General features: G+C 41.3%; 1 protein-coding gene across 5 annotated transcripts in view; it reads right to left on the bottom strand.

Moving 5' to 3' along the window:
* The window catches only part of nfat5b (nuclear factor of activated T cells 5b), a 49,872-nt gene that overhangs the window by 10,997 nt on the left and 23,132 nt on the right, over positions 1-15,743 (bottom strand). For 3 of the 5 annotated variants that reach the window (XM_018752677.2, XM_018752679.2, XM_018752678.2), the window contains exons 3-5: positions 11,098-11,223; positions 1,769-2,426; positions 344-533 (exon numbers count right to left, since the gene is read on the bottom strand). In XM_018752677.2, the coding sequence (XP_018608193.1) occupies positions 344-533; positions 1,769-2,426; positions 11,098-11,223 (974 nt within the window). Of the gene's footprint in view, positions 1-343; positions 534-1,768; positions 2,427-2,926; positions 3,128-11,097; positions 11,224-15,743 lie in introns of those variants that run through there. The other 2 variants (XM_018752681.2, XM_018752680.2) reach the window with 2 other exon arrangements.

Below are 15,743 nucleotides of genomic sequence, written 5' to 3'. Positions count from 1 at the left end.
CAGAAGATGTTTTAAACCTGCAGCACATAAGATTGTGAAAAACATTTCATCCATACATGTTATTTTTTCTGCTTCCAAATGTAACAGCACTAAAGTAAAGGTGGATCTGTAACAACCTACATATTGCTGATAAAATATTCAGGTATCTGAAAGACATGTTCTTTGCACAAGTCTCAGCTGCACATTTAGAAATGCTACTAACTTCACAAGTGATTGGCACAGCTGCATTTGTGAGATGTTGCCTAAAGTTCTTTAGTGGTAGCAGCAGCACAACCTGAGCACAAGCCCGAGACTCCAAACACATGCAAAGCAGCTATGCAGGGGAGCGGTAGAGATCTGTTACCTTGACAGTGGGGAAGCCCTGCTGTGTGCGATCCTTGACTGACCCCCGACTTCCTTCTGTCAGGTACCGTGCCCGGTGTTGGGTCTCAGGCTGGACGAGAATCTTCAACTCCTTGCCTTCGGCCTTGGAGGGGTACTGGCCTGACAAAGTCCCACCTTTTTGATTAGATGACTTTGGACCTTCAGTTGAGCTGCAAAACAGGGAAAGAAAAAACTATTACAAGACAGATCTGAACCAATCTGAACCAGACACTGGTTCAGCCACCATATGATATTATAAAATGACTCCGATATGACAACAATGCCATCATGCTGCCAAGACACGGCAGGAATGTTGAGGGAAAGTTGTGGTCAGTGTGTGGGCACTTCCAGCACATTCTTCTGATGATGTATTCCAGGCATACACATTCCAGCCTAACAGGGTCATATTGAACCCAACATCAGTAAGAACCACATAAAATGCTATATTGGTTTGTGGCGTATAATGCTGAAACCCCTTTAGAGATTAAAAACACACACATAAAAAAAAAAAAAAAAAAAAAAACTGATTGGTTCAGACTAGGTACATTGGTTTCTGTATTGTAGACCCCAGGCAGTGCTGAGACTGAGAGGAACCTAATCACCCCCCTTTTTTTTTTTTTTTTTACTAGAAGCACTGGTCTTGGCCCGTGAGCCACAGTGACCCTGAAGGAACGAGGAGCTCATTTACATTTATCTGCAGAGGAAGGATTGGCCTGGGGCCTGGCAGAAGAGCCGAGGGTGGGAGCTGGAGCACATCCACTTTACTTCCGAATTGACGTTCCATGGGAAGACACGACTCCAGCCCTGCGTACGGGGTGCCCACCCTCATTTATGGGGCCACCCGGGGACGAACCTCTGCAGAGGCCTGGCAAAGCACTGAAGCCTTAGGGCCAATTTTATCAGCTCTCTTTTCAATGCTTTTGTGGTTCACCAGTGAATCCATGTTAGTGCTGCTGTGATCTCTCCCATCCTCAACTATCCTATCTAAAAGGGGGCTGCTACATCAGTGATGGGCTCAATGCCTTTTCCTGCAGCAGAGTATGTGTCTCCTGCAAACTGTGCTGGACGAAAGCTTTGACATTATAGGAATGTTATGTGTAACAATCATTGTTTGTTCTGAATGAGTACAAAGTAAAGTGAAACAACAGAAGCAAAATGAAACCCACAATACATAAATAATAAATGGACTGTCTTGGACCGCAAAGGAAGACAAATCCCCTATCCATTCAATAAGAAGTGATAGGAAAAAGTCATGCTTAAGTCAGAATTTCAAGGGGTTCGTGTTGCAATCCGACCAAAATTTGTGTTCAAACTGTGCCCAAGCCAATATTAGGCCCCTAACAGAAAGGACAGAGGTACATGGGGACATTTAAATGTTACCTCACAGGAGGACAGACACACCCACCTTGCACAGGGCTTGCTGTCTGGGCCCAGTTGGGAAAGGACAAAGTGGGGGCCCTTGGCACTGTCTGCATCGAATACGTCCATGCTTGCCTCTTCGGCAGGTACAGGTTTGGGCCCTGGCCTCTGTCGTGTTGTACGTTTGCGTGATTTGCGTGGAACCTCAGTGTTGTCATTGTAGGAGCTGGAGCTCATGAGACTGAAGTTGGAGGCCGAGTCTTCCATCCAAATGCTGCTACTCTGCTCTGAGTCTGGAAGCAAGTCCTCCTGGCAGGACATGCGGCTGTCATCCAGCAGGTCCTCCGGCGGAGGAGAGATGTTCAGCACCGTCCGCCGCTTTGACGGTGTCGTCTGGTGCTGGGCACTGACTCCTGCTCCTGCATTTGACGCTCCTCCAGTCCCACTGGCCCTGCTACTGCCACCAACAGCACTACCAGTGCCACCGCTGCTTCCGCCTCCTCCAGCCGTTCCAGCTCCTGCCGACTGGCCCTCCATGCCAAGCATCTCCACTACCCCTCGGCTACTTACCACGTCACCCGGAGCGCAGCTGTTGTGAACGGAGGCCCGGTCAGTGACTGAGGTAGAGGAGTGTATGGTGGGGCTGGAAGAGGCAGGAAAAGCACTGCGAGGACCTCCCATGGGCATAGAAGAGGAGGTGGCATCTGCAGTGTGTACAATTGGACAATAAATAAAGGCATCTCCACTAGCATTGGCTAGCAGTCCCATTCAAGCAGCGAAATTTGAGCATGATTAGGTTTTTGTTTCTTTTTTTGTTCATCTGTCACCAAATTTTAAATTCAACTTTTTTTGCATCATAATTTGTGCATGTTTATATGTGCCGACAAGTATTTGTATGTGAATGTGTCTTAATGTATACGCACCTGTATAGTTAAAAAGGAGGGAAAAAAAAAAAAAAAGTCTTTAGGCAAGATTTTTTCTCCTGTGTATTTGTAATTAAGGTTCAGATTGTAGTCTTAAAAAAGGTAGCCTCAGTTACAAAAACTTCATTTAAAAAATAAAATCAATTTTGGTGGGAAAATTTAAAAAAAAAATGATCCAACGTAAAAGCTTAGGCATTGTTTAACACTTTTACAGATCCATCATTAGGTAAATCAGGTGGGGAAAAGAAAGGAGAAAAAAAAAAAAAAAAAGGGTCCTTAACTGGTTTTCAAAATGTCCAGATGAAATGACGATTATGTGTCAGATGATGCATGCCAATTGGAACCTCCCCCCATACAGGTTGAAACAATTTGGTTGGGACTGAGCGTAGCCACGGAATCAAAGTAAACAAGCTTCTGACCTATGAAGCAGAGAACTGCAGACCATTTTATATGCAGACACTCCCTGCTTCAGAGGGAACTTCCTGGAATAAAAACGAGACAACGAATGAGCAACAAATGCTGATCATTCATGATTTATTCTTGTATAGAACTTTAAAAGAGGTTTTAAATATTTTTTAAAAAAAAGCTAATTTTGTGAAAATGGAACTGACACCTGTTATCTGAAAAAAATCTTCCACCCTATGTACACTGGACGGTCTACTGGAAGCCCTGAAGGAAGCGTTGGAAAGTACTTCAATGCAGCAAAGGTTGACTACAATTCAAAAGCATTCTTAAGGAAGCCTGACTTTGAACATTGAGTCACTGGTGGTTCTCATCCATCACACTAGCAAAAAAAAAAAAAAAAAAAAAAAAAAAAAAAAGGTGGTTGATAAGAAATGGAAGGAAAGAGGATGGGAATGGGAAGACTTACCCCCACTTTACTACTATGTGCCTTAACTTTATTAGAGGAAAACTGCAGGAGCTTTACATGTGTCCTGGCATCCTGTGTTGTCTGCAAGTTAATCACCTTTGTCCATTTGTAAGGTATATAACAGAACAAAATGTGTTTCTATTCCATGGTTTACAGGTTGTAAGGGAGTCTTATCAGACCATGGAAAGAGGCTTACGGAAGGGATAATTAAAAACTGCTTGAACACTCTTGATTCATTCATGGCGGTTCATGAAAGAGATTAATTAGAACACTTGCTTTACATGTTCTGAGTAAGTGCTGGACTTTGCCCTGGCATGTTAACAATGTAAAGGGGCACCTAAGAGGTTCTCTTAAAGTGTCACTACCATGCAATGGCACAGGAAGGTGGAAACTGCAGGGAAGCCAGCAGGCTAATGCAGACAGAGACCGAGTCTTGGATGAAGTGTTTTAAAGGGAAGATAGATGGGCAAATAAAGGCCAATTTGACTAGGCTCAAATGAGGGGCAGTCCAACAGCATGAGACAGGACACAGACAATGTCTCCGATGAGAGCAAATCTCTGATGGAGTTCTCATAGAAAGCAAAATAGGGTGAGGCGCAACTCTCCTATTTCACAGGTGTAGAACCGCATCAAGGAATAAGTGGCTAAAAGGTTTGAGATAGGACTGCCTTTCAAGTTTCTTCATACAGAGACTTTCTAAGGGCTTTGCAGTGTGTCCACACTAAGGTTCAGTCATGAACCAATTCCTAAGGGACAAGGCAACAAGAGGCTCATTTTCTTTTGCTGAACAGTTGCTAAAGGACGGATACATGTGAATGACATGAGCAGGACCACAGAAATAAGGGACACTTTGTTCACACAGCATGGGAGGTGTCACTGCTGACAGAACACATTTTTTCAGGTGTTTGTGGGAAGCAAAACTAAATAAATGCCTTGAACATGAATGCATTTTGGTGTAGTGGGGTTTGTGAATAAAAGGTATATTGAATCATTTGATTTCGATGTGGTGACCTGTCTAATTTTAATAAAACAAGGCCCAAGTCTCCCTTTGTACATTCCAGTCAAGGTTTTTCCATTCCAAATGCTCAGATATGTGGGAATAATGACATGCTGCTACAGAACGTCAAAGCGATGCACCTCTCGCCTCATCTCGGTAAAGCTGAATGCTTTGCAAATCTCTAAACTGCACGTTGTTCACGAATGCTACCATGACATAGACTGTTGTTCACTCCATCAATGACAACAATCCCAGAATTCCAAAGTGTGACTCATGGTTGTGTTTGCAGGAAGAGGTGAAAATGAGAGGAAGAGTTAAAATGAATGGCACATGAAAATTTCAATAAAACCACGTACAACATAAATGGAAAATGCAATTACAGAACTTCCCAGATTTCACATCTGAAGTCTAAAATACTTATGCTGGGATAGATGAATATGCAGTATGTTTCATCAGAAATGCTCAGCATGCAGGCATTTGTACCTTCTATATGGCTGCACGGAATTGGGATGAAGCGCTGCTTTAAAGTTGATCTTTGATAAAGGCTGTAAAGATAAGGTGTGTGAATGACGATGTGTTCCACTGATGTATGGATGAGTGACCCATTGTCAGTAATGTATCTAGCAGTGTAAGTCACCACGGTGAATAAGGTATGTGGGCTGATAACACTACATGGAGTTCATTGGAAGCTGCTTTTGGAGAAAAGTGTCTGCTAAGTGAATAAATGTAAATAAGGCAATGCAGGAGAGTTTGCTTTGGAACCCTTCCATTGCATTAGAAGTAACACGTACGCAATTTTCTCAAAATTTAATACATTCTTCTTGACCAGGGTGTTTTTATATGGCATATGAAATTTTGACATTGAAAGGCTTGCTTTAACTTATTAAATCACAGATTTTTGAACAAGCAAGATATAGAAACCATTTGTTGTCAATATATGCCCAGAAAGGGATACAGATGTGTTAAGATGTGGAAGAAAGACTTCCCCTTTAAATGAAAACTAAAATAATGTTCAGGCTCCAGTAATGTTGTATAAAACACAAGTTAAATCTTTTGTCCTGGCTTAAGATGCTCTGAACATTACTTTTTCATGTTTTCAGGGAAATGTGCAATACTATACATTATATTCACAGATCGTGGGAAAGGCATTTAACAGAAGAGCCACAAAAGAATGCTTTCAAATTGCCAATCACCTTGGGTACCTTACTGCTGTTCTGACAGATGTTTTGGTTGAGAAAGGTGTTCTGTACCTATAAGGAGCATTCCACAAGACAGACACTGAAAGAGTAGATTTATGCTTTGCTGACTTATGTCTGCATACATCCTATTGAGGCTTGAGTAATGTATTTCAAGTTTACATCAATATACCTAGATGCCAACACAGATGCAGGCTAGCTCCTTATAGGCACAGGGCATCCATGAGAGCTGTTAAGATTTCCTCAAACCAAGTTCCTTTTGGTATGTTTGACTTGCTCCAAAGAACTGCCTGATCCAGAAAGCACAAATGGAGCTTCCCCTTCTCAACTTACATCAATACACAAAATTTTATTCTTAATGAAGAATCTCAGTTGCCGCTGCAGTTGAGATCTCTCAGAACCCATGGATGGCTCACCCTATGTAGACCCATTGCAACACACCCTGCAATGCCACCAAATAAGACACTGAACGTGGTGGAAGACCTAGTTCCATTTTCACACATTTCAAATCTGAACCTTATTGTAAAAAGAAATTAACTTTTGCGCTTTATGGAAACTTTAGAAAATAAATTCATTTCCCCCAAAAATATTTTAGAATATTTACCATGCAAAAAAATATTTTAAAACACACCTATCTATAAATATAAAAAATAAATATAAAAACACTGGAAACACAGTGATATGGTTTGCAACCACTCCAAGCCCTATCCTAAGCTACCACTGTGCTCACATGGTTTCAGAGTACATTTCTGTGCCAGCACTCAAATTGCTTCCATGTGGCTCGGACTTTCAAAAACACACGGGAAAGGCTGTTCTTTCCAAGATAGCAAGCATCACTGAGCGAAGCCCGCTTATTATAATCCCCCCTCTTTGTTTAGATTCCCCACTCTTGGCTTTGGCCCCTCTCGTCTTGTTGTTACAGCCTAAGTACTATTTGTAGGCCCATGGTGGGTCTATCGGAGTGTAGCTGTTATTCTCCCCACTGGAGCACCATGTGATGCTGAAAGAATTTCCCCTATGACAACGACTGTCTGTGCACCACAGCAATGTGAAGCACCTGGAATTTCAGGTCAAACAACAATAAAAACAACCATGGAAGAGAGGGGCAAACAGCGGAAGAAGGGTTCCGGCCACTGGAACTAATGGCTGGAATGTGGAACAGGATGCAAAGCTTTTTCGCCTGCTGATCTTAAAACTTGTTCACCGTCACAGGTTGTGACATGCTGGTCTGCTTCTTTCCAGTGAACTAAGAACAGGCACAAACCTACTAATGACCAGGAATTGTGCTGAATAATGACGGTATGGCTGTGTATTTATATATTTCTGAGACCAGTAGAATATGTTTAAGGGTTTCCCCCCCCAAGTTCCCACTACAAACCTTTGGCATCATTTAAGAACATACAATGCCCTCGATAAGGTGTGTTTTGATTCAGCATTGCACCAGCATTGCTTGGGAAATAGAGAAAAATCTATGTTCTCTACACTGGACAAATAGACAAAAAGAAAATGAAGTCTATCAAGTCTACCTATTCAACATTTTATCATTTTTTCCTGAATATTTTAGACAAGGCTACTATCCTTTTTATGCTAAAAAGGTCCAGGTAGTTAATGATTGTTACAAATACATGTGGCAACAATTTTGGCATTTGACCTTCAGAAGCACAGCATAGTTTGACCAGATTTCAGTGAGCTGGTTCCTTCTAATGTTGCACCAAACACTAAACTGAGTCAAAGCTAGCAGCTACAAGAATATATTCTAGGTACACTAATCGAGCTGTGTGCAAAGAATTAGACCTAGAGAGTGAAGAAACATGACCACACCGAAAAGAATAAAGAACTAAGGTTTTAATTTAATGGCCAAGTTTCTATCAACGGAAGCTACCAATGGACAAGGCACTGCAAGAAGGTGTTTGAGTTTACTTGCATCTTACATCATTACAATTTAACTGCTTCAAAATTCCAATAAAACTAAATAAAAGCTTCATGTTAACTGTAAAATAAACCCCGTGAGCTGAAATAAGCCAATGTTATTTGCAAAGAATTTAATCCTAATAAGCTCAAAGTAGCTGCAAACCACAGTTTTAAAATGGGCTGCTGGTACAAATTTTATTTAACCAAGAAGTATTGATAACATGTAGGTTATTGCAATTGTCCCAGAAGATGGAAGCAACAGGTTACAGTGTCAGGTCAGGTTGGTCTCCCATAGTTTGAAGCCAGATCTAAACCATCAATCCAAAACTTTGATCCAAGTCAAACTAGAGGACCAAATAAGAGAAACTAGTTCTGCTCAGCCTTGTGTTTCGGGTGTGGCAGACCACAAATATGCAGTATGTATCTGTCAGCACGAGCTGAGCTGAGCCCCTGGATTGACGTGTCCCAGAAAACCATGCCTCCATTTGTGGGACAGGGAGATGGGACCAGGGAGGGGAACAGAGCCAAATGCGGGGTATTCCCCTCAACCTGCCCTCAGCGGCAGAAATCACTGCCCACCTAACAGCCCTCAGATCACACACTGTGTTTCGTACTGCCTACATAAAATAGGAATAAAATAATAAAACAAGCGTTATTTAAATCACTCAAAAACAGCAGCAATAATATGCAATCAAATTAGAAAAAAGTAACAAGAATTCTAAAAGTTAGACCGACCTACACGGTACCCTGGGTGAGATTTGATGGGTTAAGTGTCTCTGGGACTAAATGTCTTCACTACTGATAGACAGACACTGTCACACAACCCACCACGAGGTCTGTGTCTGAAGGGTGGAGCTAGAATGCAAGTCAAGTGCATTAATAGCAAAAACAACTAGCATCCCAGCAGCAAGTAAACAATTCAATCTAAAGCATTTAAAGTTCTTTTAAAAACAAGGCAGTTATTAATGTAATGCAAAGGTAATAAATCTATCAGTATAGTTAACTACTGCTTTGATGTTTATCATTTTAGTGTTGCTGACGTTGATCTATGTCACAACCATCATGAAAATCATGGTGATCACTTGGAGCAGCAACTGAATTTGCATTTTGTTCAAATAAAATTTACTGAGCAGAACCAGAAGTCTGATCTTTCCAGAAACCCCTGCCTAACATCAATCAAGCCCTGTGGTGCCATAGTGGCAGGTAGGTACAGACATAAAGGAAAACCAAAGGAGAGCACAGGACATGATGGGCACCAGGCTAAAAGAGAAGCAAGAACTGCTGTAACCAAGGGTAACGGCAGTTAGCTCATTGCTCCAAAACCATGACAACGTGGTCAAGACACAGCCAATCCAGCACACAGAATTATCAATTCACTTGTGCTGGACTGCAATTTGGTTTTTTCTGTAAACACTTCAACTGAAAAGGATCGAGAATATGAATTAATACTAATTTTAGACTAGTAATGTAAAAAGTAACATTTATCAGTATTGTAAAAATAAGTTGGGTAACAGGAAAGCCTTCCATTATCGCGAATGCAAACGGTATAAATGTGACAGAGAATGAAGTGTGCTAAACACTGCAACACAACTGAAAAGCCACAGCAGGCACAGCTGAGCATTATTAGTCATTTCTCTGAGGGAAGAAGAGGAAAAGAGCATGACCTACAATCAAGTTAATGAGAAGCAGGGACAAGGATTGGAGAAGTGGCTGATGGGAAAGAAAGCAGAAACCATGGACAGCTACATAGCTATTGAGGGCAGCCATGGGTCTGAGGCAATCAGGTGAGGTCACCTAAAGCAGCTTTTGGTGAAGCACTGGAGGGAGAAAAACCAGTGGTAGACAGATCTGAAAGTAATGTGGATAGAACAAGGGTGTGACTGGATGTTCCAGACAGGGTCATGGGGGGAAGAAAAAAAAAAAAAAAGACAGGAGTGTGACCACCATGGCATGCTGGGTCCTGAAAGGCACATCACACCAATGTGCCAATGCAAGGATCCTGAAAGCTACAGTGAGTGTCCCATCCTGCACAAAACAGTAGCTGGGCACTAAGCGAGGTACTTTCAGTGGAAGCAGACTTCTGGTTTTGCACAAGGTCACTCCAAACCCATGAGTGAACGCTACAGTGAACTACATTTTGAGTAGCCAAAAAAGGGTTTTTTTTTCCCCTCTTTTTTAATTAATTCAAATTTATCTGAATTTTAACAATGTTAATGTTTAAAGGAAGCCGAGTGGAAAGTAACCACCATGTAGCCAAAATGTCAATACTTGGTTTTCTGGATGTTGGCTCAGCAATGTCACTTTTGTCAGTAATTTAAGTGAAGAGGGGGAAAGCAGGAAAAAAAAAAAAAAAAAAAAAAAAAAAAAACAAAACTACCTAAAGAACTCATTTAACAGATTTAACATTTGGTACAAAACAAATGTGAGCAAGCTTAGTGATATTGGGTCCCCCCCCCCAATTATACCTTGCAAAAGTTTACAGCAGTATTGATCACAATTTTCTGTGAGCAGTACTGAAATGGTTTTGATCTCAGTTCAGAATGGGTTATATTGGGCTGAGTCAGTGCAGACCAAACACCTCTCTGCAGTATCAGGGGCTTTTTCATGCGACATCCAATCGAAATTGTTATAGGTTATAAAGGTTGCAAAACTGTTATATATTGTTATAGCAAGTAAATTGTTGAAATTTGCATGCTGAAATATATTTTTGCTATTGTTTAAACCCCCCACTACATGACTGCTGGGAATACACTGATAGCCCTGGGCATTCTTGTAAGTGGGCCTCCAAACCCACAGATGTCCTGAGTGGGGGAGGTGGAGTGGGTTCCTTAGACTCCAACTGCAAGGCACAGTGTTCCCACATGAGCTCAAGCCCTAGAAACAACATACCACCATTCACTCTGCGTTACTTATTGTTGCAATGTAGGTTTACTAAAATATCCCCACAGACATGTATGCCCCAAATGGTCTCAATTTTGTTCAGTTCATGTGTTAAACTCTTATGAACAATATAACCATACCAGTACATAAACTACGAGTGTTAGACCTATGATTCACTACAGAAAAAAACAAAAAAAAGACTAGTTTAGGTAAACCGGTGATTGGAAAACTCTGCTTGTTTTTAATAGTCTCTTTCTGAAACGGGTAAATAAAGCCAAGTTCATTTGCATGTCCAGAGTCTGCTTGGCTGGCTGTGTAGAAGGTTGAAAAACAACTCCATCTAGAAACATGTACCTAATATGAAATGCATTCCAGCATATGGGCATAGAAGGAAAAGTGATGGGGGGGGCACATGCACAGTACAATCTGGGTGTGGTACCTGTCCTATACTCAGAGAGACTTGCAGGTAGCCTAAAGACGACCAGACTCCAGAAGAGGATGAAACCATTAACAGCACTGCTCACTGCTACTGAGGGGTACATAGAAACACTGGAGAGCGAGGGAGGAGTAGTAGTGGGGGGGTGGGTGAGGACTTACCTGAAGCGAGAGCTGCTGGAGGTGGGGGGCCTGCCTCTCCACCACTCTTCTGACTCATGGTTATGGGGTCACGCTCGCTGGACGATGGCAACTGAAGCTCTTTGGGGAGAAGGTCATAGACCGACTCTGAGATAGTACCCAGGAAGGAAAACAAGAAGACAGAGAGGGATCCGAATTAGCGTCTTTGAACCAAAAAGTGCCCACATCCTCACAAGACAGGCTACTTAACCCAAGTGATGAGGGTCCAATTGCCTATCTTTCACCAAGTAATGTGTGAAATAGGATATTTGGGGACTTTTTCCACATTAAAAGAAAAAATTATACCGCTGAAGAAGCAGATGTACTTGGACGTAATGTACAGCGTGATATCTGCAAGTTCTTTTTCAGAAATATCCACAAATGCCCCTGACCTCCTGGCCAATTTCATTTCATTATGCAGCATATGGAGCAAATTAAACTGAAGCTCTGGGAACTTTTCATAAACCTGGCTAGTTAATCTTTTAACCTAGAGGCCAGTAACCACCACCATGACTTTTGACTGCTTATTGAATGGTCTAGGCAATACTCTCAAAATTTAAACTGACCAATGGGAATAAGCGAAGATATGCTCTGCCACACTCCAGATTCCTGTCATATCACTTCACCCCAAAGACTGCTCCACCAACTCCCCTCAAACAGCTCAGTGCTATTTTGAGCAAGTAGAAGCACAATGCCCTCTAGCCACATTTGGTGTGCCAATGAGCAGCGCGCCCAACACGTGGAAGGGTGAGAAGGGGGAGTTACCAGCCCTGTTTGCAATGCTTAAGTGTGGAAACTGTTCACGGCACCTCACAACCCACTTCACCCATGCTTATAACGCCTCATGATGATTTCAGCTATGCTCACAACACCTCAGCGCTATCTGCCAACCATGATGAGCACCTCACAAGCAAAGCTGCTTGCAAAAAATGCTGATATGTTGGTGTTCATAAGACTCAACCATGTCAGCCATGCTTGTAACTCATCTTTTGTCAGTCATGACCGCTATATCCTTACAACTGTGCTCAACCAACCAATTTCTCACAACTGATACCTCATCACCTCAGTCAAAAAAAAAAAAAAAAAAAAAAAAAAACACAGAAAGGCATTATGTTTGCTGCAATGCTGCACCATTCTATAGCCAGCGGAGGGGAGCTCTGAATGTAAAGGCAGTGATACCACTGTGCCAGGTACCCTGCAGATTCAGGTCATTTCACAGCATTTGGTAATCTTGTGCAATGATTGGACTGGCACCCCCATCAAGGTACCGCACAAAGCCAAACCCAAATCCTCTAGCATCCTCTGAGTTAGGCTACTTCTATTTCTGTGGGCCGTGTGTCTCGTGCCTTGCTGACACAGGCATGTGTGAGTAAGCACTGTAGGGCTCCGGTGAGTGGGTCTTTTTTGGAACTTATGGCAGCTGTCTGGATTTGCAACCAGAGAGGCCCATACAGAGTTTAATGATGTGTCTTTAACAATCTGTTGGGGACAAGATAAAACATCCCTTCTATGAACTACCCTTATAACAAAGTACAGAAGCTGGTCCCTTCGAAAATTTGAGATCTTAACGTGTTGCAGTTTTGATTAACTGGATAAAGATTTCTAAATTGCATCCACTAACAATGTATATGATATTGGACTTCACGAATATTCACTGATTCCACTATCTTGTGCATGTCAGCACACTAACATATGGGTGGTGTTCCTTAAATTATTTTCAAATTACACAACATTATAAATCACTAAAATAAATGTAAAGCTTCTTAATCTTCAATTTGACCTAGTGTTCTTGTCAAGTATTGCTGCAATGGTACCTGAGCAGTGTAATACAGAACAACTAATCTTACCAGTAAGAAAAAAGCCTAACATGCAAAGCAAGTAGGTTAGGATGGGAGGGGTGCAGCTTACAACTACAGCTCATGCTCTTAAATACCTACTCTCAAGAACAAGAACAACAAGAACATAGAGAAGTTATCAGCTCTCTCCATGCCCATCAAGAATAGGTAACTGATGAAGATAAACTACTGCTTCTTGGTACTGCAAATGACAAACAATTCAGGGCGAGGGAAAACTACTTTTCAAACATTGTATCAGAAGAGAAAATAATGGCTAAAAAATTCTGTGGTTGAAATGTTAATGACAGAATTAAGTTTCTTTTTTTTTTTTTTTAAACACAAAGCCTTCCCAAACTTTGCATTCAGACAGATGTGAGAAAAAAAAAAAAAAAAAAAAAAAAGATACGATGGCCCCTTTTTTTGATGTGCAGTTGTGACATTGACTTGAGGAACTTTTAATACAGTGTTTATAATCCTTTTCTCTTTCCTCTCCCTGATTCAATGTGCCCATAAGTCCTCCAATATGACCAAAAAAAGCACTCCCCACAACACTCAAAGCTTACCGTGACACAAAAAGTGCAACATATGAAAAATTCAAATACTATGTACAACTACATGATGGTACTTCTGCTGCCATCAAGATTCATCATATAATTATGGTTGGCGCCAACTTGCAGCCATCACAGCCTCTTGTTGCTCTGCCAGCCAGCAGCTTTAATTACTCACATTTGGCCCCAGTGTTCAGTGATACTCTTGCAGCCTGTTACACAGGGGCCCTCAACTGTATGGACACACTGATCTCTTCACTGCCATGCTGATCTTCCACACTTCCTGGCACAGATCTTTGTCAAGAAAATTAATACATCTTGATGAAAGTGGATAGAGTAGACCGAACCTCAATCATTGTTACCACGGGGGGGGGGGGTGCTTGCTATACTAGAACTACATTTATTTTCATTCTATCTTCCACCCTGTCCCCCTTTTAAGGCTGCTCCTAAGGACGGAAACACGTGCACACTTTGCAGGCCCCTCCAGTAAACAGATCACCAACCGCACAGACAGAAAGTATGCGCTCGGCTTTGGCTTACAGCGGCCCTGAATCAGAGGCAGTTTTGTTCAAAGTGTTTCCATGGTTCTGGCGTTCAGAAAAAGGGGAAAAAAAAATTCTTGTGCCTGTACATTATTCCAGTCTCCCCAAAAGAGCAGTGTTTTCTGATTGTAAAAATGCAACACAGGGCTGCCTCTTAGAAAGACTGAAGGTCCTGCCTCCTTTGATATACACAAACATGTTGTGTATCAGATGTTAAACAAGTGCAACTAACTGAGCTTCTGTTTGGCTGGTTTTATTACACTTATGCAAACAGACCTTGTAAAAGTGAGACATGTCTTTTTCAAAGTAGTGAGATATGTTCACTAAGAGCTACCATTGGTCATAGTTGTTTACATTGTATTTTTTACTCAGTCCAAGCTGATATTATACCAAAGTTCAGAAAATGTGAAAAAGACAAGCTCATAATGGGAAGACCAGTGACTCCGGACAGCTCAGCAATGTAAAATGTCATAATCAACCGATTATATCAAGTTTCCTGAGAAGTCCATAAGCTTTGGGTTAGTTGATACAACTTTGTGGTAGCAAAATAGGCCAGCTGTGAAGAATTCTCTTGTTCAATTTGGAAGATGATCTTTAACCCACAGGAGGTCAGCAGGAGTGAGACAGTGCTTAGTCTCATGTCTTTCTCACATGCCTTCATTTTGGAGCATTTTAACCTCAATATGCCACTTGACCCACCAGTGTAGAATAGCATATTCAAGACAATTGGATTCTCTGCAAAGGCCATTAGAGCAGCAATAACTTCCTGTTTTTACACTTGAATTTGCACCACTACCAACAAGATATTCACAACACAACCAAAAAGTTCATAGCCAAATACACAGCAGCTCATATAACTAAACCATGGTTGAGAATTTTTCATTAGCGTATTCTAACAAGTCCAGTCTATGTGGGATACTGCTTGTCCAAGTTGGCTTTCTAAAACCTGTATTATGTTCCAGCACAGGCTGAACATAAACCTATACATGAAAAATTATGTCAGTACTTTCCATGAGACAGCAGTGATATGCATGGGACCATACAACATTTTAATGGAGTCTATTATTTTACGATGCAACCATAAGATCAACAGCCCACACAAAAAGGTAGAAATCACGAGATGTAAATCCAAAAATCACCATTTTGCATTAGGTACTGCAGCATAGAAATAGTCATTTCATACTTTATAATTCAATATGGATGCAGAAAACAGCTGGATCTTATTTCTAAAGACAATAATTACATACACACCAAAAAAGTACCAATTAAGTATCCACAGACCATAAACAACTGATTTTCATTCACAAAATATCGCTAGCGTCTGTGTTCATAACCTGCAATTATTTTAAAACTAATTTTCCCCTAACAAAGACAGCCAGTTTCAAGTTGAAAATATATCATCTTGGCAGGATTGGGTTAAGGTTACCTTTCTGTTCTTGGGGAAAACACACAAAAGCTCAGCAAAAGCTTTCTGCACAAGTACACACATTTTGGACTAGAATGACACTTATCAGATGGAAAATCACATAGTGACGCAAGGACTTTCCGAACTATTCAGAATGTTGTTGTTTTTTTTTTTTTTTCTTTTTCAGAAATGTCCCACTATCATAAGTGCACAGTATGACTGGTGGAAATATGTGCACCAGTAGCCAAAGAGCTGAACTGCAAAGCCAAGCTGAGATTGCTAGTCTATACCAATATGA

This window comes from Scleropages formosus, chromosome 11 (assembly GCF_900964775.1).
Source record: "Scleropages formosus chromosome 11, fSclFor1.1, whole genome shotgun sequence".
NCBI lineage: Eukaryota > Metazoa > Chordata > Actinopteri > Osteoglossiformes > Osteoglossidae > Scleropages > Scleropages formosus.
The sequence above is the reverse complement of the archived record's forward strand: the minus strand, read 5'-3'. Positions and strand labels throughout refer to the sequence as shown.